Here is a 23,374-nt window from a genome sequence, read left to right on the forward strand (position 1 = left end):
GTAACTCCCTGACACAGGAGACAGTGCTAGAGTGAGAGAGCCTTGATTTGTTCATTCAAACAGACAGAGAGAGAGCGGGAAAAGTGTTTTTACTGTTCCTTTGATATTGTTCACCAATCATTTATCAGTCACCCAGGCCTCCCCAAACACCAACAACTTACATCGTCTGTCATGTGAGAGAATGTGTGGGGTTCACTTCAAAGAGGAAGTTGAGTGTAGTGTAAGACCTTCTCTCTGATAACAATCACTGGGTTACATTGAGAGAACTATGCCTTTGCTTTTCTGTTTTCCCAGAGCGTATCTAGACTGTAGAGTGTAAACAGGTATCAAGTGAAGTAATGTGTAGCCTCAGTGAACACTCACAACTCTCATGTCCTTTGGAAGCCCTCAGCATGGAGTGGCATTTTTTTTAACATTGGAAATGTTAGACGTTGTATATTATGCATGTATATTAAAGATACAGTGCCTTGCGAAAGTATTCGGCCCCCTTGAACTTAGCGACCTTTTGCCACATTTCAGGCTTCAAACATAAAGATATAAAACTGTATTTTTTTGGTGAAGAATCAACAACAAGTGGGACACAATCATGAAGTGGAATGACATTTATTGGATATTTCAAACTTTTTTAACAAATCAAAAACTGAAAAATTGGGCGTGCAAAATTATTCAGCCCCTTTACTTTCAGTGCAGCAAACTCTCTCCAGAAGTTCAGTGAGGATCTCTGAATGATCCAATGTTGACCTAAATGACTAATGATGATAAATACAATCCACCTGTGTGTAATCAAGTCTCCGTATAAATGCACCTGCACTGTGATAGTCTCAGAGGTCCGTTAAAAGCGCAGAGAGCATCATGAAGAACAAGGAACACACCAGGCAGGTCCGAGATACTGTTGTGAAGAAGTTTAAAGCCGGATTTGGATACAAAAATATTTCCCAAGCTTTAAACATCCCAAGGAGCACTGTGCAAGCGATAATATTGAAATGGAAGGAGTATCTGACCACTGCAAATCTACCAAGACCTGGCCGTCCCTCTAAACTTTCAGCTCATACAAGGAGAAGACTGATCAGAGATGCAGCCAAGAGGCCCATGATCACTCTGGATGAACTGCAGAGATCTACAGCTGAGGTGGGAGACTCTGTCCATAGGACAACAATCAGTTGTATATAGCACAAATCTGGCCTTTATGGAAGAGTGGCAAGAAGAAAGCCATTTCTTAAAGATATCCATAAAAAGTGTTGTTTAAAGTTTGCCACAAGCCACATGGGAGACACACCAAACATGTGGAAGAAGGTGCTCTGGTCAGATGAAACCAAAATTGAACTTTTTGGCAACAATGCAAAACGTTATGTTTGGCGTAAAAGCAACACAGCTCATCACCCTGAACACACCATCCCCTGTGTCAAACATGGTGGTGGCAGCATCATGGTTTGGGCCTGCTTTTCTTCAGCAGGGACATGGAAGATGGTTAAAATTGATGGGAAGATGGATGGAGCCAAATACAGGACCATTCTGGAAGAAAACCTGATGAAGTCTGCAAAAGACCTGAGACTGGGACAGAGATTTGTCTTCCAACAAGACAATGATCCAAAACATAAAGCAAAATCTACAATGGAATGGTTCAAAAATAAACATATCCAGGTGTTAGAATGGCCAAGTCAAAGTCCAGACCTGAATCCAATCGAGAATCTGTGGAAAGAACTGAAAACTGCTGTTCACAAATGCTCTCCATCCAACCTCACTGAGCTCGAGCTGTTTTGCAAGGAGGAATGGGAAAAAATTTCAGTCTCTCGATGTGCAAAACTGATAGAGACATACCCCAAGCGACTTACAGCTGTAATCGCAGCAAAAGATGGCGCTATAAAGTATTAACTTAAGGGGGCTGAATAATTTTGCACGACCAATTTTTCAGTTTTTGATTTGTTAAAAAAGTTTGAAATATCCAATAAATGTCGTTCCACTTCATGATTGTGTCCCACTTGTTGTTGATTCTTCACAAAAAAATACAGTTTTATATCTTTATGTTTGAAGCCTGAAATGTGGCAAAAGGTCGCAAAGTTCAAGGGGGCCAAATACTTTCGCAAGGCACTGTATGTATATTAAAGATATGTATATTATGCATGTATATTAAAGATATGTATATTAAAGGCCGAAAACCTGTGACACCACATCGCTCACCGAAAGGTCTGCCCATGAAGTTTATAAACAGCAGAGGGCGCATCATCTCCATCTCGGAGCCGTGTCCCAGGACTGTGAAATCATGTTGGATAAATAAGGCTTGTGTCGCTCTGCAGACCACAACATCAGCCTTGTCTCCTACCAGGCAGTAAAATAACTACTCCAGATTATATTGATCGGTGTATCTATGGACGCCACTCCTCCTGACAGAGACAGATGGGTCATTCCCTACCAATGGCCTTGAATGAGAAGGGCCAAAGTTCAGCCAAACACTCTCCCACATTCTAAGGAACTACAGGGAAAACAGTTAGTGTCCTCATCTCATGTGACATATTGTTCAGTGGAGAGACATATTAAAGTAATTCCATCAGCACAGTGCAAGTCCAGGCAAAATACCGGAATGTTGATGTCATGTGCAGGGTGGATGTGATTTCACATGTTGACCATAAGATGGCACTCTCTAACACCCACTTGAACATAAAAACCAAGAAACCTGTGTGTTTCTTGGTTTTCATTCTGTATCATTTGGGGACCAATGCAACCTGAACAGTTCTGTCTTGCCATCTTCTGCACCAGAGACAGATGTTTACAGTCATCCACCATCCCTGTCCACAACCCCCTAGTCCACAACCCCCTAGTCCACAACCCCCTAGTCCACAACACCCCAGTCCACAACCCCCTAGTCCAGAACCCCCTAGTCCACAACCCCCTAGTCCACAACACCCTAGTCCACAACACCCTAGCAAAAACGAAACCTTCTTGAAGGGAACAGCGCTCACTGTTGCCCCTAGTTGCCGTTTTCCACTTCATCTCCCGACGTCCTCAGACATGGATGGACGTCTAATCCTGACTTGTATCACAGGTGACCACGCTGTAATTGTCATGCGACAAAGACTGACTGAGCTTTATTCCCTAACAGGAGAAATTAGGTGCATTGTACTGTAATTAAACACAATATTCAAACTCCCTATGGGGGTTCTTAATTGATGTTGCTAACCCATAATGTGTGGACAACAGGTGGTATTTCATTTCTAAAAATAAACTATCACAAAATAAATATCTTAGCCAGTATCCTATTCTATTACAAACAAATGCTGTTCAACTGTTGACAATAAACATTGACAATAAAAAAAGCACAGTTGTGAAAAAAAGTGAGTGGGATAAAGCAACATGCAGGCTTCTACTGTGTATTTGTTTGATTAACTCTCAGTAAATATTCCAAACCACACAGTAGAGATTAAGATCCACCCCCCAGCTCACGACTTGTCAATTTGGACTAATGATACTAATGATAGGATTGATAGGTAGCAACTGATAGCCATAATAATATCCCTAATGGCCATAATAATGTGAATAACCCGATGAGTAGCTAGTTCAGAGCACATTTGGATTAATGATGATGGACATTATTACCCAAATATCCTGATGAGTTGCTTGTCTCTGAATAGCAGCATTGGATTATTGGTCAATTTATACATTTCTGCTGTCACATCAGTCCTGGCAATCAGGTGAGCTCCTTTATAAGGGTTACTCACATACATACACAGACTGTACACACATAGTAGCCATGGAAGGCACAGAGGGACCCAAATTCTACATCCACATGTCCAATGCTTACAGGAGTGGTGCGGAGGCCTTATGAGTACCCTCAGAGTCATATACCTGTATATAGAGAGCTGGGCCAATGCGGTTTCTTTCTGAACATTCCGAGAGCACCACTTTCTCCTCCATAGCCATTGCTAAGTGAAAGTTGACGCTTCTGCTATGTGCTGTTTATTTTTGACAGTTTTCAGAACACAACCATAGAATTAGGAATTAGAATACCAATTTAACTTAATGGGATATCTATGATCACAACACAGTACTGACTTGGATACAAATGATCCCAGTTCTAATCAATAAAATTGTCTTAAATTCGCAGCTCAGTTTTGCTTATTTAGAGTGCATCATTTCGTATGGAATTGCATTGTTACATCACCTACATTTTGAGTAAAAAGGCACTAACATGGCGTCCATTCTAAAACCTGGCCAAACTCTCAATATATGGTTCGGAGTACCCTCAGTACTAGCTGGCTGATCTCTGAGCCTACGCATGTATGCCCGCATACATGTTCTTCCTCATCATCACCTGCCTCACCATCAACTTCCTTATATTCTAAGTCACCATCGAGCACAAGAAGCATTGGACAGCTCTCAACTGAATCCTGCTCATCCTGAATGTGGCTGATCTCGTCACGGTGTTCGGCGGCTTCACCACCACACTCTACACCTCCATGAATGGCTACTTCGTCTTCGGCCTCACCAGCTACATCATTGAGGGCTTCTGCGCTACCCACGGCGGTCGGATCGCCCTCTGGGCCCTGGTGGTGCTGTGTAGCGAAAGGAGGTTGGTTATCTGCAAAGCCTATTGTAAACTTACGCTTCAGGGAGAGCCATGCCATATTGATGGTGGCATTCACCTGGGTGATCGCTGCCGCTTGTTCCGTGCCCCCTCTGTTCGGCTGGTCACGTTACATTCTGAAGGGCATGCAATGCTCATGCAGTTTTGACTATTACACTCAGACCTCAGGGATCAATAAAGATTCCTATGTCATCAACATGTTCTTCTGTCACTTCACCATATCCCTGGTCATCTCCTTCTGCAATGGCAACCTGTTCTGCTCCATCCAAGATGCTGCTGAAACCACCCAGAGGGCTGAGAGGGAGGTCACCAACATGGTCATCATGATGGTCAACTCCTTCCTATTGTGCTAGGTGCCGTACTCCAGTATTGCCGTGTACGCCTTCACCCAACAGGGACTCACCTTCGGACCCTTGTTCATGACAGTTCCGGCTTTTTTGCCAAAATTCAGCCCTGCAGTTCTGCCGCTGCATGATCACTACCCTGTCCTGCAGAAACCTCTTGGATGAGGAGGAGGGAGCCTCCACCTCCACCTCAGTGTTTTCTGCACAAGATGGCTGCTGCGGCCCTTCCGTCTCCTCAGGTTATGGAAAAGTTTGACCTCCATAAGACACTTTCTACATTCTAGTTAGTTTCAACGTATGTCTGTAGATGCACGTCTCAGTATACTGTAATTTCTGTGTTTACTTCACTGCCGTAAACATTTGTTTTATCTTAGAAAAACAAATATTAGTTACAGTACAAGAAGCCAGTTGATACAACTTAACTTTTAAGTCAGAGGAGTAACTCATTTTTTAAAGTTAAAATACTTAGGATTTTTTATAAAGTCTTTACACTATAAGACATCTTCAGTGCTTCAATTTAAAAAGAATGGTGACTCCAATCACTTGTATCTTATAATGTAAGAGTTGATGTAGCTAACAATTGCAAGTCAGTGGTGTAAGTTATCTTTTCAAGTTGAAACAACAACAATTTACAGTGTACTGAAGTTATCTTACAAGTTGAAAGAGTAGAACTGTTCATTAAAACATTTACAAAAATGGCCTATATTTTAATGAAACACGCACCTACTGAAAAACAGAAAAATTATAATTTGCTTTCAGAGAACATGTTAACATCTACAATGTTTCTACCTGTTTTTGGTGGAAGTATGTACAGTGCCTTCGGAAAGTATACAGACTCCTTGACTTTTTTCTTGCTAATATATAAAAAAAATAAAAAACTGAAATATCACATTTACATACATAAGTATTCAGACCCTTTACTCAGTACTTTGTTGAAGCATCTTTGGCATCGATTACAGCCTCGAGTCTTCTTGGGTATGACGCTACAAGCCTGGCACACCAGTATTTGGGGAGATTCTCCCATTCTTCTCTGCAGATCCTCTCAAGCTCTGTCAGGTTGGATGGGGAGTGTTGCTGCACAGCTATTTTCAGGTCTAACCAGAGATGATTGATAGGGTTCAAACCCGGGCTCTGAATGGGCCACTCAAGGACATTCAGAGACTTCTCATTTAGCCACTCCTGCTTTGTCTTGGCTGTGTGCTTAAGGTCGTTCTCATGTTGGAAGGTGAACCTTCGCCCCAGTCTGAGGTCCTGCGAGCTCGGAGCAGGTTTTCATAAAGAAACTCTCTGTACTTTGCTCCGTTCATCTTTGCCTTGATCCTGACTAGTCTCCCAGCCCCTGCTGCTGAAAAACATTCCCACAGTATGATGCTCCCACCACCATGCGTCACCGTAGGCATTGTGCCAGGTTTCCTCCAGACATGATGCTTGGCATTCAGGCCAAAGTGTTCAATCTTGGTTTCATAAGATCAGAGAATCTTGTTACTCGTGATCTGAGAGTCTTTATGTGCCTTTGGCAAACTCCAAGCGGGCTGTCATGTGCCTTTTACTGAGAAGGGGCTTCCATTTGGTCACTCTACCATAAAGGTCTGATTGGTGGAGTACTGCAGAGATGGTTGTCCTTCTGGAATGTTCTCCCATCTCCACAGGGGAACTCTAGAGCTCTGTCAGAGTAACCATTGGGTTCTTGGTCACCTCCCTGACCAAGACCCTTCTCCCCTGATTGCTAAATTTGGCCATGCGTCCAGCTCTAGGAAGAGTCTTGTTGGCCTCAAACTTCTTCCATTTAATAATGATGGAGGCCATTGTGTTCTTGTGGACCTTCAATTCTGCAGAAATGTTTTGGTACCTTTCCCCAGATATGTGCCTCAACACAATCCTGTCTCGGAGCTCTACGGACAATTCCTTCAACCTCATGGCTTGGTTTTTGCTCTGACATGCACTGTGGACATTATGTAGACAGGTGAGTGCCTTTCCAAATCATGTCCAATCAATTGAATTTACCACAGGTGGACTCCAAGTTGTAGAAACATCTCAAGGATGATCAATGGAAACAGGATGCACCCAAGCTCATAGCAAAGGGTCTGAATACTTATTTAAATAAGGTTTTTCTGTTTCTTATTATTTATACATTTTCAAAAATGTATAAAAACCTGTTTTTGCTTTGTCCTTATGGGGTATTGTGTGTATATTGCTGAGGATTTTTATTTTATTTAATCCATTTTAGAATAAGGCTGTAATGTAACAAAATGTGGAAAAAGTTAAGGGCTCTGAATACTTTCTGAAGGCAATGTATCTATATCTTATAGAATAAAAGTATTCTGCATTAAGTCCTGTCTGGTACTGTATGTATTTTGTCTGGAGAGAGTCGTAACAATAATAGTAATAGTAATATTAATATAAAGCATTCTTCATTCAGTCCCGTCTGGTATGTTTTTCTCTGTATAGAGTGGTGGTGAGATTACCACAGGTAAAGGATGAGGGATTTACAGAGATTGATGGAGATTTCGGTAGTTGAGACTTTCAAGACTTTCATCTGAGGTCGCCCTGTAGGCTATCAAGTGCAAAGGTATCAGATCTGAAGAAGAATTTACACATGAAGACATGACAGTAATGTAAAGGTTAAGGTTCGCAAGATATTAACCTGATAAGGCAACATGATCCCTTTTACATTTCCCCTTGGCTGCAGACTTACCTGTGCAACATGTTACAAATTACAATTGGCATGAAAATACACACACACACACACACACACACACACACATGGATTCTGTCAAATCTAATCAAAACTAAATATAAACCCACACACAGGCCTACAATTGTCCAAAAATCTAGTGCATCACTTTGTCAAAACGTATATTACGTGCCGTCTTTCTTGCATGAATGTCTGCTACATACAGAACATGTCTGTCATCTTAGCTCCAGTCAGGTTTGACTCAACAGGACGGAACCGTTCGTGTGTTTCCATGGTGACGGGAGAGAGAGGCTCCAAGGTCACAGAGCCCCTCAACTGGAGCCCAGACTTTGGGCTGCTGCTGTGATATCATTATTACAGATTTCATTACCATGTCTTCCTCAGCACACAGACACAGCCATGATGAATTGTCAACCGTCATTGGTTATCCATACTGGGTAGCAGCAGCAATACAAGACACTGGTTCAATATTTGATGAAGACTCAGGGAGCGATAGAGGGAGGGGGAATGAGGAGAGGGGAGTGTATTGCCTCTGGAGACTTGATTGAATTCATTGTTTCAACCTGGTCTTAGAGCATTTTGTATTACTCTGTATGTAAATCCAAAACTCCATTTAGTATGATATGTTATGTTTCGTATGGTACCGTGCATTCGGAAAGTATTCAGACCACTTGACTTTTTCCACATTTTTGTTACATTACAGCCTTATTCTATAATGGATTCAAATGTTTTTTCCACTCAGCAATCTAATCCACCAATCAGGCCTTTATGGAAAAATTACATTTACATAAGTATTCAGATCCTTTACTCAGCACTTTGTTGAAGCACCTTCGGCAGCAATTACAGCCTTGAGTCTTCTTTGGTATGACGCTACAAGCTTGGCACACCTGTGTTTGGGGAAATTCTCCCATTCTTCTCTGCAGATCCTCTCAAACTCTGTCAGGTTGAATGGGGAGAGTTGCTGCACAGATATTTTCAGGTCTATCCCGAGATGTTCGATCGGGTTCAAGTCAGGGCTCTGGCTGGGCCACTCAAGGACATTTAGAACATGTCCCGAAGCAACTCCTGCATTGTCTTGGCTGTAGGGCCGTTGTCCTGTTGGAAGGTGAACCTTCACCCCAGTCTGAGGTCCTGAGTGCTTTGGAGCAGGTTTTCATCAAGGATCTCTCTGTACTTTGCTCTGTTAATCTCTCCCTCAATGCTGACTAGTTTCCCAGTCCCTGCCGTTGTAAAACATCCCCACAGCATGATGCTGCCACTACCATGCTTCACCGTAGGGATTGTGCCAGGTTTTCTTCAGACGTGATGCTTGGCATTCAGGTCTGGCCACTCTACCATAAAAGCCTGATTGGTGGAGTGCTGCAGAGATGAATGTCATTCAGGTAGGTTCTCCCATCTCCACAGAGGAACTCTAGAGTTCTGTCAGAGTGACCATTGGGTTCTTGCTCACCTTCCTGACCAAGGCCCTTCTCCCCTGAATGCTCAGTTTGGCCAGCTCTAGGAATAGTCCTGTAATTGTTTTGTACCCCGACACAATCCTGCCTCTGAGCTCTATGGATAATTCCTTCAACCTCATGGCTTGTTTTTTTGCTCTGACATGCACTGTCACCTGTGGGACCTTATATAGGAAGGTGTGTGCCTTTCCAAATCAATTCAATTTACCACTGATGGACTCCAATCAAGTTGCAGAAATATCTAAAGGATGATCAATGGAAACAGGATGGACCTGAGCTCAATTTCAAAGATTTCCAAAAACCTGTTTTCGCTTTGTCATTATAGGATATTGTGTGTAGATTGCTGAGGAAAAACATTTATTCAATCAATTTTAGAATAAGGCTGAAACATAACAAAATGTGGAAAAGGTCAAAGGTACTGAATTTTTTCAGAAGGCACTTTATGTATTAATTTGTGGATTTCCATCACCCATTTCGTATGATATGTTATGAATTGCAAAACGAATTTCCAAAACGTATGATATGTTACGAATTTTAGCTAGGTGGCTAACGTCAGCATGCTGGCTTGTGTTGCTAGAAGTTTGTGTTATACAAATAAAATGTTATTTGGCACGTGTCGAATACAGCAGGTTTCCCAGTCCCTTACCTTACAGGGAAATTATTATTTACAAGCCCTTAAAACCTTTTAGGGTTCCCCTATGGCTAGATTTGACAACATCTGGTAAATGGCAGAGCGCGAAGTTCAAAAACACTAACTTCATAATATTAAACATTCATGACGATACAAGTGTCTCACATCATTGAAAAGATAAACTTCTTGTTAATCCAGCCGCTTTCTCAGAAAGCATACCATACCATCTGACAGCGCCCCGCATATAAAAGCATGAAAACCATTTTCCAACCAAACAGATGCATAACGAAAATCAGAAAAAGCGATGAAATAAATCACTTAACTTTGAAGATCTTCCATTTTTTGCAATCCCAAAGGTCTCTGTTACACAATGAATGGTCGTTTTGTTCGATAAAATCCTTATTTATGTCCCAAAAATGTTCGTTTAACTGCCTTGTTCAAGGTCAGAATGACAGATTTTTACCTTGTCAGCTCAGGGATTCGATCTTGCAATCTTTCAATTACAAGTCTAACCACTATTACAACTCTAACCACTAGGCTACCTGCCGCCCCATTTAGTCCCCGCCTTTATTCCCTGTTCACCCACGACTGCGTGGCCAAACACAACTCCAACACCATCATTAAGTTGCCGATGACACAACAGTGGTAGGCCTGATCACCAACAACGATGAGATGGCCTACAGGGAGGAGGTCAGTGAACTGGCAGTGTGGTGCCAGGACAACAACCTCTCCCTTAATGTGAGAAAGTCAAAGGAGATGATCGTGGATTACAGGAAAAGGCAGGCCAAAAAGGCCCCCATTAACATCAACAGGGCTGTAGTGGAGCAGGTCGAGAGTTTCAAGTTCCTTGGTGTCCACATCACCAACAAACTAGGATGGTCCAAACACACCAAGACAGTCGTGAAGAGGGCACGACAAAGCCTATTCCCCCTCAGGAGACTGAAAAGATTAGGCATGGGTCCTCAGATCCTCAGAAGGTTAACGCACTGTTCCTGGGCCATTATAGAAAATAAAAATTTCTTCTTAACTGACTTGTCTAGTTAAATAAAGATTAATGAAATAAACACCCCTGAGGGGCCCCAGTGTTAAGGATCAGTGTGGCAGATGTGTTGTTACCTACTCTTACCACCTGGGGGCGGCCCATCAGGAAGTCCAGGATCCAGTTGCAGAGGGAGGTGTTTAGTCCCAGAGTCCTTAGCTTAGTGATGAACTTTGTGGGCACTATGGTGTTGAATGCTGAGCTGTAGTCAATGACCAGCATTCTCACATAGGTGTTCCTTTTGTCCAGGTGGGAAAGGGCAGTGTGGAGTGCGATTGCGTCATCTGTGGATCTGACCAACCTTTCAAAGCACTTCATGGCTACCGACGTGAGTGCCACAGGGCGGTAATCATTTAGGCAGGTTACCTTCGCTTCCTTGGGCACAGGGACTATGCTGGTCTCTTTGAAACATGTTGGTATTACAGACTTGTTCAGGGAGAGGTTGAAAGTGTCAGTGAAGACACTTGACAGTTGGCCTGCGCATGCTTTGAGTACACATCCTGGTAATCCGTCTGGCCCAGCGGCTGTGTGAATTGACCTGTTTAAAGGTTTTGTTCACATCAGCTACCGAGAGCGTTATCACACAGTCATCCAGAACAGCTGGTGCACTCGTGCATGCTTCAGTGTTGTTTGCCTCGAAGCGAGCATAAAAGGCATTTAGCTATTCTGGTAGGCTCACGTCACTGCACTGGGCAGCTCGCATCTGGGTTTCCCTTCGTAGTCCGTAATAGTTTTCAAGCCCTGCCACATATGATGAGCGTCAGAGCCGGTGTAGTAGGATTCAATCTTAATCCAATATTCACGCTTTGCTTGTTTGATGGTTCGTCTGAGGGCATAACAGGATTTCTTATAAGTGTCCTGATTAGTCTCTCGCTCATTGAAAGCGTTTGCAGTTGTGGCATGTAATCCATGTCTTTTGGTTGGGATATGTACGTACAGTCACTGTTGGGACGACATCGTCGATGCACTTATTGATGAAGCCGATGACTGAGGTGGTGTACTCCTCAATGCCATTGGATGAATCCCGGAACATATTCCAGTCTGTGCTAGCAAAACAGTCTTGTAGTGTAGCATCCGCGTCATCTGACCACTTCCATACCGAGCGAGTCGCTGGTACTTCCTGCTTTAGTTTTTGCTTGTAAACAGGAATCAGGAGGATAGAATTATGGTCACATTTGCCAAATGGAGGGCAGGGGAGAGCTTTGTATGCATCTCTGTGTGTGAAGTAATGGTGGTCTTGGATTTTTTTTGTCTCTGGTTGCACATGTGAGATGCTGGTAAAAATTTGGTATAACTGATTTAAGTTTGCCTGCATCAAAGTCCCTGGCCACTAGGAGTGTCGCTTCTGGGTGAGCATTTTATTCTTTGATTATGGCCTTATAGAGTTGGTTTAGAGCGGTCTTAGTGCCAGCTTCATTCTGTGGTGGTAAATAGACTGCTATGAATAATATCGATGAGAACTCTCTTGGTAGATAGTGTGGTCTATAGCATATCATAAGGTACTCAACCTCAGGCGAGCAATGCCTTGAGACTTCTTTAATATTAGACATTGCGCACCAGCTGTTATTGAGAAATAGACACACACGCCCACCCCTCATCTTACCAGAGGTAGTGCCTCTGTTCTACCTGTGCATGGAAAATGCCGCTGGCTCTATATTGTCCCATGTTCGTTCAGCCACGTCTCTGTGAAACATAAGATGATAAAGTTTTTAATGTCCCGTTGGTAGGATCATAATTGCAGGTCATTAATTTTATTTTCCAATGATTGCATGTTACAAGAACAGATGACAGTAGGAGTTTACTCGCTTGCCTACTGATTCTCAGAAGGCTGCCCGATCTGCGGACCCTTTTCCTGCGTCTTTTCTTCACGCAAAAGGTGGGGATCTGGGCCTGTTCCAGTGAAAGCAGGATATCGCTCTCGTCGGACTCGTTAATGGAAAAACTTTCTTCCAGTTACAGGTGAGCAATCGCTGTTCTAATGTCCAGAAGTTATTTTCAGTCATAAGAGATGGTAGCAACAACATTATGTACACAATAAGTTTAAAAAATAAGTTACACAAAAAAAACTAACCAAATTGCACAATTTGTTGGGAGAATGTAAAACATTAGCCATATTCTTTGGCACCATCTTTATCATATATATTATGGCACCTACAGAAAATATTTAAAAAACAACCATCAATGTGGTACTTTCTTTTAGGAGAAAAGTATTCTTAAAAGAAACTGGCATGTTCCTAAAAAGTATTATAGTTAAACAGACCCAGACCCATAGTTATTCAAAAGTAAAAGAATAATACTGGAAAGGATTTGCAATTCAGACAAAATTTTAAGGTTTATTATCCAAGCACATCTTCAAATTGTCTGGCTTCATTATGAAACAACTTTATTGATCAGGCCATGACAAGATATTTAATATGGTACGTCTAACAATTTCTTTGTCAATCTGTCCGGCCAGAAGCTGACAGCTGATAGAAGAGGTTTTCCTCTAATAAACCTGAGTGGCCTCCACAGGTCACTTGACTGACTGGCCTCTGTCTGCATCTACCATCTGTCGTTCTGTCTGTCTGTGGTCTGGGAAGAAGAGAACATGACCTTGGTGTTCCCATCCCAGTTCCTGTCATCGTCTTGACTTCGTACACTTTCTTCCTCTCTCATTTGAAGAATAAAGGGAAAAGGACCACACTGGTTTATAAACAGACAGATCCAAGTAAACCATACTTTTACTTTGTTTGAAATATTATACTATATTATTAATCTACCATTCTGCCCTATCTTCAATATTATATCTTATGAATCTCATGAGACTCACATCAAAACTTCTCACATTCCCACACTGATCAATTACAATACAAAAATACCAAAATAGGGACACTGAAGATATGTTTAATATATTATTTTTATTTTAACATGATCATCATCACCATCGTAGTTGAACTTTATTTCCCTTCATTCGTTTTGATCCCATCAATGTACACATTCTGCAGTCAAAAATATACAAACAAATGCAGGCTTGTGCTATAGTCTGGTCAAATGTCTAAAAAACAGTGGCACTGGGGGAGAGAAAGAAAAAAGACATGCACAGCATCTGTGTGGGTGGCACCAGTCACTGGAACTGTGTGCTGCCTGCCTCCTTGGGCTCAGTGGAAAAATACATACCAGTCATCAGACTGATGGCTGGGAAAACGGCCATCTCATATTAAACAAAAACAAAACAAAAATACGCTGATTAATGGAACTGTTAGGCACATCATTGTTTTTTGTGGTTTTACATTTTCTGTAAAATTCTGATGAATGTACAATGCTTAACCAAATCACAAAATAACGACCCCCAAAAAACTAAAAGTTTGTAGGTTTTGGAATCACTGTCTAGTAGGAACGCAGGAATGTAATATAATCAATAATTTAGGTTCATCCAGGGTCCAGGTATGTTATGTTGTATGAAGAGTAGAGCTGATTGGTGAGAGGGAACCATGGTGCCGTGGAGCGGTGAGAGGGGGGGGACTGGTTGTGTTACAGGAGACGTCCCATCAGATGCTCAGATCTTTGGGGCTGTCTTTGTAAGCCTTCCGCTTGGGCTCCGGGGGCGCTTTGGAAGCACGGCTGATGTCAGACTTGAGTGTGCTGTAAGACTCCTTCAGCCTGGGTGCTGTTGCTCCCTCCTCCTCCAGCTCTATGAAGCTCCTGACAGGTGAGATGTTTCGGCCCAGACTCTGAACTCTGTAGCGGGGGTCTGGGGACTCCTCTCTGGGGGCGTAGCGTGCCTCTCTCTCCACCCTCTCAGGCGAGCGGCCCCTCAGCAGTGAGCTGTACCGCTTGTAGGCGCTGTCGGACTCGGGGGTATGGACCCTGGGCATGGTCTCTCCTCTCTGGCCACGGGCAGCAGCAGATAACAGGCCATCTCCTCTGTAGTCACGCTCCAGGGTGGATGCCCTCAGCAGAAGGCTATCCTCCTCAAACAGGCGCTCCTCCCTGGATTCCCTCAGCAGCGTGGCCTCCCTGTTGAGCCGGTCCAGGGCTGGAGGCACCCTCAGCAGCGTGGCCTCCCTGTTGAGCCGGTCCAGGGCTGGAGGCTCCCGCAGCACACTCTCCTCACGATAGGGGCTGGGCACAGGGCCAGGAGGCTTCCTCAGCACTGGTGCCACCCCCCTGTTGGGCCTCTCTGGCTCCCGGCCCCTCAGTCTGTATGGGGAGGGCTGCCGGTAGGGGTCTGATGATTGGGTGCGGTGGTAGCGGGTGGGGGAGTGGTGGCGTGAGTGGTAGGGTGACCGGTGACCATAGGGTGACCGGTGACCATAGGGAGAGCGGTGGCCATAGGGTGACCGATTGCGCCGAGGGGACCTGTAGGGAGAGCGCTGGCGGTGGGTGTAGTGCCGGTCAGGAGAGCGGCCTTCCCTCTCTCTGTGCCCTTGGCTTTGTCTACTGTCCAGGGTTTTCTCTGCGCTGCGGGCCCGGCTACGACCCTTATCAGGGGAGCGGTGTCTCCGGTGGCGGTGGCCGCTACTGTTGTTGTGGTGTTGGTGAGTGCCGTGGTTATCCCCACCAGACCTCTTGCTCTTGTCGCCCTTTCTCTTGGACTGATTGGAGGAGGCACCTGTCTCCCCAGACGCCCCTCCCTTGCTCTTGCTCTTCTTGTCCGGGGAGCGGTGTCTATGTTTGGAATGGTGGTGGCCCTTCTTGTCCTTGCTCCGTGATGGTTTGTGAGGGTCTGGTGTGTTGGTGTCCGATGGTGTGTTGTTGTGGGGCAGAGTGCTCACTTCCGAAGCGTTTTGTACCCCTGCGGCTGGGCCGGCACCGTCGATGCTGGGGTCTGGAATAGAACATGACATACAACACAGGGTTCTGGATGAAACACAATGCTCTCACAGACTCCCTGACCAATAACTAGGCATCTAACATTATTAGTAATACTGCCAATTGTAAAGTTAATGTCAGCAAACAAACACGGCTAAATTCTTCATTTGGATGCACAGCCACAGCTGATGGTTAGATATTAGTATTGCTATGTATGAGCCAAAAGCAGCAATGTACTGTGCGAGGACTGGTGGAACAGCCAAAGCCCGGAGACGTTCTCCACAACAAACCTGTCCCCAGGCAAGGAGCCTAGGGTGGCGTCTGGCTTTATGGAGCTGAAGGGGGCTCAGCTGATGGTTGGACCAATGGTTTGATTACGATGCTGCGTGCTGCGTGGTGTTGATGCTGATTTTGATTGTTTGACATGACTAATTCATGCTCACTCATGCTCTCACTCATGCTCTGCCTTTGATGTTATATCAATATTTAATGCAACTAACAAAACCAAGATGAGTTTCTGAATTGAGTAATGATGTAAATAATGAATGAGCATGTTTGGTTTCAGGAAGAACGTGGTTGCTCATTATTTTCACAGATTGCACTCTATAAAGACTGCTGGGAGTGGGCTCAACACCATGGATAGAGGGTGCATGGAATTGTTTTAGGGACTAATCAAGGAGACTACTGATCCTAATTAAAATGACTGCAGTTCTATTGGTTCTTACCTGACTCTAACCATCTCACCAGATCAGTGAATAAACCACACGGAGGGTAATCAAAGTGTCACAAGACAGCTTCTAAAAGTCATAGTAACTCTACTTGATTAATTGGCTGAGAAAATGTCTAGGAGAGAAAAACTTTTACCATTGTCTCACAATCACTATCACCAAACTAACGTGACATGAATCGAACGAAAGCTTCGGCATGTCAGCAGTGGACACGCCATTCCCAGAGGTTATATGCAAGATGTGGTATATATGAATCCATTCCAACTGGTCAACATGACAACAGAGGCGGCGGTATTGGCAATGCATTCTGGGTGAATGGATTCTTGCATGGAGCAGAGGCACGGCAAGAGAGAGAGACCGGAGAGCGAGAGAGAGAGAGACCGGAGAGAGAGAGAGAGAGAGACCGGAGAGAGAGAGAGAGAGAGAGGACAGCTACAAACCATGGTCTGATTTTGGTAGGAACTAGGATCTCCCAGCTTGTCATTAGATGATCTCATACATGCGGTGAGATGGGGAGCAACCATCGCTGAAGGAAGAAAGAGCCCAGTGAAACAAAAGGAGAGGTAGATAAAACAGAGAGAAGAGAAAGGCAACAGGGTTTAGATCCTACAACAATAGGCAGAAGAAGAATTCTTGTCCAATGGAAAAGGTGTTTATTTGATCATTTAATCATTCGGAGAAAGAGACAGTCCAGAAAATAACACAACCCTTGAGAAAAAAACTATCAGTTACAGAGAAAGTCCTGGAACCCAGCACACACTCACAGAGATTCACACACACAGAGACCCCAACCACATAGAGACAGCGAGACGCACACACAACACCGTATGAAGCCGTTTACATTGCAGAAATGAAATGTCAAATGGTGGAAACTAAAAGCACGAAAAATAGTAAAAAATATACAACCTCACAGAGATGTCATATTGGTGCAGGACAGACATAAGATATTCTCAGCTCAAAAAAATCACATGAATAGAAATCAAGAATGCATTAAGATGAATTGTGACTATCAATCAACAGATCAATACAATTAAAATTAATATTCCATAAATATTATGGAAAATCAACAAATAAAATCAGAAAAAAAACATTTGGATTTACACTGACAACTTCATGCAGCCATATACTTTCTAGATGACTATGTGGGTTGATCATGATCATGGCTCTGTACATGTACAAACATTTCTGTAGAAGTGGAGCTGAATGGAATTGAATTGTCAGGAATGAGTGCAGTCTCAAGAATCACAGCTTCCCAATGACAGTTACAGTAGATGAGAATAAATCTGTGAATTTTTGAATAAGTCAAACAAAGTATTGTGAATTTCCCAATGAAATGGTAGAAACTATTAGAATGCTCTAATTTCTCAACTGAAGTCCTAAACTCAGAAGCTTACATTCACCATCAATAAATATGATAAATATGTTGATAACGCCATATCAAAGCTTGGAGATGCAATACAACCAGAGAGCATTTCCCAGTTAATTTTTTTTTCAACCCTAAAAATATCATTCAGCAAGGACTCTGAGAATCAATAAACATATCCACATTTAGAAACACTAAATCTTTAAGATAAGATTTTTATCCCTCTCCTCACAGTTCTTTCATTGTTTTTATTTTATCAATGGGTCCATAGACCCCTTTCATTCTTGGGGAATTCCAGAATGCCCTGCTCTCCAAGCCACTCCCTGCTCCCCAAGGCACACCCCCACTCAGTGACACACAGCACAAGGTTAAAAGGTGACAGCAGGTGACAGCAGTTGACCCAGACCCGAAGAGAGCACCCAGAGTAGAACCAGACGCACCCAGTGGACAGTGGCAGTCAGTGGAAGGTCCCGAGCCCGGAGCGCAGGACAGGACAGAGCAGGACAGGAGACAGGGTTCCTCTCGCACCCCACCCTGTCCCTCTCCCCATTGTGCTCAGGGGGTGAAGACAGGGGAAAAGGGAATGTTTTCGTAGATTGACCCACCATATTCAGGCACTGAGCCGTCACCCCTCTTGAGGACCAGGTGGGCGTGACGGCCACCATCTTTTATCAGTTCAATGGCGCGGGCGTGCTTCATGCCCTTGGTGCTCTCACCGTTGATCTCCAGGATCTCATCTCCCACCTGAGGGAGAGAGGAGTGAGGCAGAGAGGAGAGGGGGAGACATTGGAGGAGGGGGAAGTGGAGACATTGTAGGGAGAGGGGGTGTCAGTAGAAGACATTGGGTAAGACACAGAAGGGACGAAGAGGGAGAAGGGAGGATAAAGGAAAGAGGGTGAGGCAGAGAGAGATTGGGTGAGGATAGGTAGAAAAGGGACAAGGAGGAGAAGAGAGGGCAGAGGGGATGCAGAGGGGAGGGAAAAAGCAGGACAAAGAGGACAGACGGGAACATAAGAGGTGCCAGAGAGGGAAGGTTAGATTATAGTTAAAACTGCTCTGACTGCTGTAAAGGAAACATTTCTATAAATCCACAATGTTACAAGAGGGGAAGAGGTTTTTCTCTGCGTCTTAAGTTATCTGTCAGTGTTCTCTCTGTCGAGGGAATTCCACTTCACATATTCACAAATAATATCGGATAATCAATTAACCCTTTCATTCTGTCTAAAGGACCCAGGGGAATGAGACGCTTAAGCTTTTAGACAATTCATCAAATTAAAGGTTAAATGACAGCTTGACAACTACAAGAGAGCACATAGGACATCATATTTACATAATACAGACTTTAAAGAATAACAATTAATGCTTGTGGGGCATTGCATACATAACAGCACTGCACATGTTGTATTAGGCATTCAGCATAACATAACCACATCAATGAGTAGATGAATCAACTTCAAATTTCAAAATGCTCCTATATGGGGCTGATACATACACTCATGTTGCCGTTGCGTATGGCCGCTCCGTCCTCTGCTAGCCTCAGCACGTACAGGTCCATGTTGTACTCGTGACCTCCTCGCAGGCTGAACCCAAAGCCTTTATTTTCCCTCTCCAAGTCCACTGAGTAGAACGCAGCATCCTGAGAGAAACACACACACATGACAAGGTCAGACTGGTGATTCACCGGTGGCTGGACTTGATAATGTTTGTGCCTGGGGACGGCTCGTATTTCAGTGTGGGGATGAATGCCACCTTGAGGACAGTTGCACCTATTAGATCGGAGCTCCAGAGTGGTGGTGAGTGAGATGAATCATAGATGGTTTGGACTCTGGGGGCGGTTTGAGGTGGGCCGAGAGGGCACGCAGAGCCACAGACACCGACTAACACCCACCCTGCTCTGTTGATCTTATCAACATGGTATCAGAATAAAGCATCTCCCTAGTGTGACAGCCACTTAAAGGGAACACATTGCTGTAGGGTGTGTATTGGGCTGGATGGGGCAGGCCTTGTTGGTGCTGGACAAGTCCTTACCTGGGCTGGAGGTTGTGTTGTTGGGGCGGGGGGAGGAGGGGCCTGAGGGGATTTGAACTCAAAAGAGGACTCCTGTTTTGGTTTGGTGTTGTTTCTGGAATGAGAAAGATGTCAAAATATAGGTTAAAAATCACTGCTCATAGATACATGTTCTTAGTCAATTAGGTACTCCAAATCTCAGCATCCCTCTCACCTGGGTTCAGGTGCAGCCTGTTGCTGGGGCGTGTGAGTGGTTGTTATAGTGGCGATCTTCTCAGCGTTGGTCAGTAGTGATGCATTAGAGGAGTCTAATAGGAGAGAAAGAGAGAGCGGGGGAGTCAGGAGACTGGAGACTGAAGCATGCAGAAGACAAAGGGAGAAAAACAAGAGCAGTTTCACAAAACCTTTCGTAAGCCGTTATTACACTGGTAAGATATAATTTACTCAAACAGGGACATATGGAAGCCTGGACCGGATGGAGTGGTACACTCATGACTCTCATCTAATCACAGCACTCTATCTCAATGTGACATCATTTGTGTGATTAATTACCTATAGTTGAATGTAACCCTTAAATAAACACTCAACAACTACCATCTCCCCACTCCAAACCGCCCCCTCATTTCCCTCTATCAACCCTCCGTAGCCTGATCCTAGCCCCTGCTATCAGCCCAGCTATCACCCGTAGCCTGATCCTAGCCCCTGCTCTCAGCCCAGCTACCACCCGTAGCCTGATCCTAGCCCCTGCTATCAGCCCAGCTACCACCCGTAGCCTGATCCTAGCCCCTGCTCTCAGCCCAACTACCACCCCTAGCCTGATCCTAGCCCCTGCTCTCAGCCCAACTACCACCCCTAGCCTGATCCCACCCCCTGCTATCAGCCCAACTACCACCCGTAGCCTGATCCTAGCCCCTGCTATCAGCCCATCTACCACCCGTAGCCTGATCCTAGCCCCTGCTCTCAGCCCAACTACCACCCCTAGCCTGATCCTACCCCCTGCTATCAGCCCAACTACCACCCCTAGCCTGATCCTAGCCCCTGCTCTCAGCCCAACTACCACCCCTAGCCTGATCCTAGCCCCTGCTCTCAGCCCAACTACCACCCCTAGCCTGATCCTAGCCCCTGCTCTCTATTCCACTCACAACCCCACAAACTCTGCTCAATTCCTCTCTCATCTATCCATCATTCCCCCACTAGTCCCCTTGGATTCCATTGGCTTAACTCTCCATTCAGACCACAGCCCCTGAGACGCTGGGCCGGCCAATCAAGGTGGAGGCCGAGCCGAGGGGTTTAATTCCACTCTGCTGGGTAGTCATTGCTGGGGAGACCCAGGGTTTGATGAGTCGTCTCTCTGCCCATGAATCCCAATGTCTTAAAATAGACCTCTCTCCACACCAGTGTCAACTGCCTGCAGCCCAGGCTCCATCCTTCTCTTTTCCTCCCTCAATTTCTGCTTCGCTCATCCCATCCTTCTTCTCTCCCACTGTCCTCTTTCCAATACTCTATCCCTTCTTCCCTCCCAGTCTTTCCACTTTAGTGCAGTTTTCAACCTTTTTATGTTTTCCCCCTCTGTAAACCTTCAGGACTCAGGACGCAGAAGGCACTGAACTGTACCACTGATCAGTCTCTCCCACTGTGAGAATGGAAGGGGAAAAGGATCATTTTATCGAAGAAGTCATGGGAGGAAGAATTCAGCCCTGCCTGCCTACCCAGGGGGCTGAGTAAGGGTCACACCATCTCTCCCTTGTTGCTTTTACACTATATCACAATGTAGACTATTTTAGGTGAGAGAGAAAGGCAGAAAGAGAGAGAAAGGGGGTGAGAGAGAGGAAGGGGAGGGAGAGGGAGAGGAAGTGGGAGAAAGAGAGGCAGAGAGAGAGATATAGGCCAGGAGTGAGGGAGAGAAAGGGGAGAGAGAGGCAGAGAGAGAGCAAGGCAGAGAGTGAGAGAAAGTGGAGAGAGAGGCAGCGAGAGAAAAAGGCAGAGAGAGAACGAGGAAGGGGGGCAAGAGAGGAAGAGGGCAGAGAGGCAGATAAAAAGAGAGAGGAAGGGGGAGAGAGAGAAGGGGGAGAAATTGAGAGAGAGAGTGAAGGGGGAGAGAGAAAGGGGGAAGAGAGAGAAAGGTGGACAAGAGAGGAAGGAGAAAGAGAGCGAGAGAGAGAGGAAGGAAGGAAGGAAGGGAGGGAGAGGGAGAGAGAGAGAGGAGAAGGGGAAGAGAGAGAGGAAGGAGAAAGAGAGCGAGGAAGGAAGGGGAGGGAGACAGAGAGAGAGCGAGGAGAAGGGGAAGAGAGAGAGCAAGGGGGAGAGTGAGGCAGAGACAGAAAGTGAGAGGAAGGACAGCGTACGAGAGAAAGCAAGAGAGGAAGGAAGTGGTGGGAGAGAGAGGGAGGGGGAGAGAGAGGGAGGGGGAGAGAAAGAGGGGAGATATAGAGGGGGGAAGCGAGAGAGGAAGGAAGGGGTGGGAGAGAGAGGAATGGGCAGAGAGAGGGAGGGGGAGAGAGAGAGGGGAGATATAGAGGGGAGTAGCGAGAGAGGAAGGGGAGAGCGAGGCAGAGAGAGAGGAAGGGGAGAGGTAAAGAGAGCGAGAGAAAGGGGGGGAGTGCGCGAGAGAGTGAGAGAAAGGAGGGAGGGAGGGAGGGCGCAAGAGAGTGAGAGAAAGGGGGAGAGTGAGACAGAAAAAGGGGAGGGAGAGTGAAAGGGGGGAGAGAGAGAGAGAAAGAAAGGGGAGAAAGAAAGGGGGAAGAGGGAGAAAGGGGAGAGAGGGAGAGGAAGGGGGGAGAGAGTGGGGAAGGGGAGGAGAGAGCGGAAGGGGGAGGGAGAGAGAGAGGAAGGGGGAGAGAGAGAGGAAGGGGGAGAGAGAGGGGGAGGGGGGGCGAGAGAAAGGGGGAGAGTGAGAGGAAGGAGAGAGAGTGAGAGAGAGTGCAAGAGAGAGAGAGGGGAGGGCGAGAGAGAGAGCGAGAGTGAAAGCGAAAGGAGAGAGAGAGAGCGCTGAGTCTCCCTGCAGTGATTTTGGAATCAGCCTCCTTACTAAATCTCCTTCCCTAACAGCCCTGTGTTTAACAGCAGGATTCTGGATAAATCTACCTATCTCACTAATACAGGGATCTAACATACACACACAACCTCTCAGCCCAAAATACAGACAGACATACAAACTCTCCCTCTCCCTCACAAACCCAAACTATGCTTTTAAAAAACCTCTATCTGTTTTCTTGGCAGAACAATTTTGCCTCAGTGTAATCATCTATGGCTCTACAGAAAAAGGCTTTCATCCATAAAAACAGCCTAAAAAACATGAACAAATAGTTCCAATTTCTCCAACATGCAGGTTGACAAAGACTCGTGGTTACACGGCCGTTCCCCCTGATTCTCCCTCACTTAATGAAACAGCAGTCCAGGGTGATGTGTTAGTGCAGTGTAGCGAGAGCTTTTAGCCCTAACACACAGACAAACATACACACATTGTGACAGCCTCTGACACTTGAATTACTCTTGCATGTTTCAGAAGTATGTGAAAGGCACGACTGCACTAGAAAGTTCCCTCACATCCCAGAGAAGAAGCTCTGTCAACATTGTGGGGGTGTTCAAACTGACTAGAGCACTTGAAATGTAAAAACAGTGTGATGGTGATGTACCGAGATAGGCTTTCCTTTAGCAAAAGGACTGAGGGTAGAAAACATTAGGAACACCTGTTCTTTCCATGACAGACTGACCAGGTGAATCCAGGTTGAAAGCTATGATCC

The 23,374-nt window shown here is 45.2% G+C and overlaps 1 protein-coding gene and 1 pseudogene across 12 annotated transcripts in view; one reads left to right on the forward strand and one right to left on the reverse strand.

Moving 5' to 3' along the window:
* The first annotated feature begins 3,745 nt into the window (after positions 1–3,745).
* On the forward strand, positions 3,746–5,179 carry LOC139369470 (rhodopsin-like; annotated as a pseudogene).
* Positions 5,180–13,661: 8,482 nt separating this feature from the next.
* LOC139371215 (membrane-associated guanylate kinase, WW and PDZ domain-containing protein 1-like) overlaps positions 13,662–23,374 on the reverse strand; it is a 173,765-nt gene continuing 164,052 nt past the window's right edge. For 10 of the 12 annotated variants that reach the window (XM_071111409.1, XM_071111408.1, XM_071111407.1 and 7 more), the window contains 5 exons: positions 19,846–19,939; positions 19,653–19,746; positions 19,117–19,260; positions 18,230–18,368; positions 13,662–15,549 (listed from right to left, as the gene is read on the reverse strand). In XM_071111409.1, coding sequence (XP_070967510.1) covers positions 14,270–15,549; positions 18,230–18,368; positions 19,117–19,260; positions 19,653–19,746; positions 19,846–19,939 — 1,751 coding nt within the window. In that variant the 3' untranslated portion in view covers positions 13,662–14,269. Of the gene's footprint in view, positions 15,550–16,701; positions 18,369–19,116; positions 19,261–19,652; positions 19,747–19,845; positions 19,940–23,374 lie in introns of those variants that run through there. The other 2 variants (XM_071111417.1, XM_071111418.1) reach the window with 2 other exon arrangements.

Source organism: Oncorhynchus clarkii, chromosome 17, assembly GCF_045791955.1.
Source record: "Oncorhynchus clarkii lewisi isolate Uvic-CL-2024 chromosome 17, UVic_Ocla_1.0, whole genome shotgun sequence".
In the NCBI taxonomy this organism is placed as follows: Eukaryota; Metazoa; Chordata; class Actinopteri; order Salmoniformes; family Salmonidae; genus Oncorhynchus; species Oncorhynchus clarkii.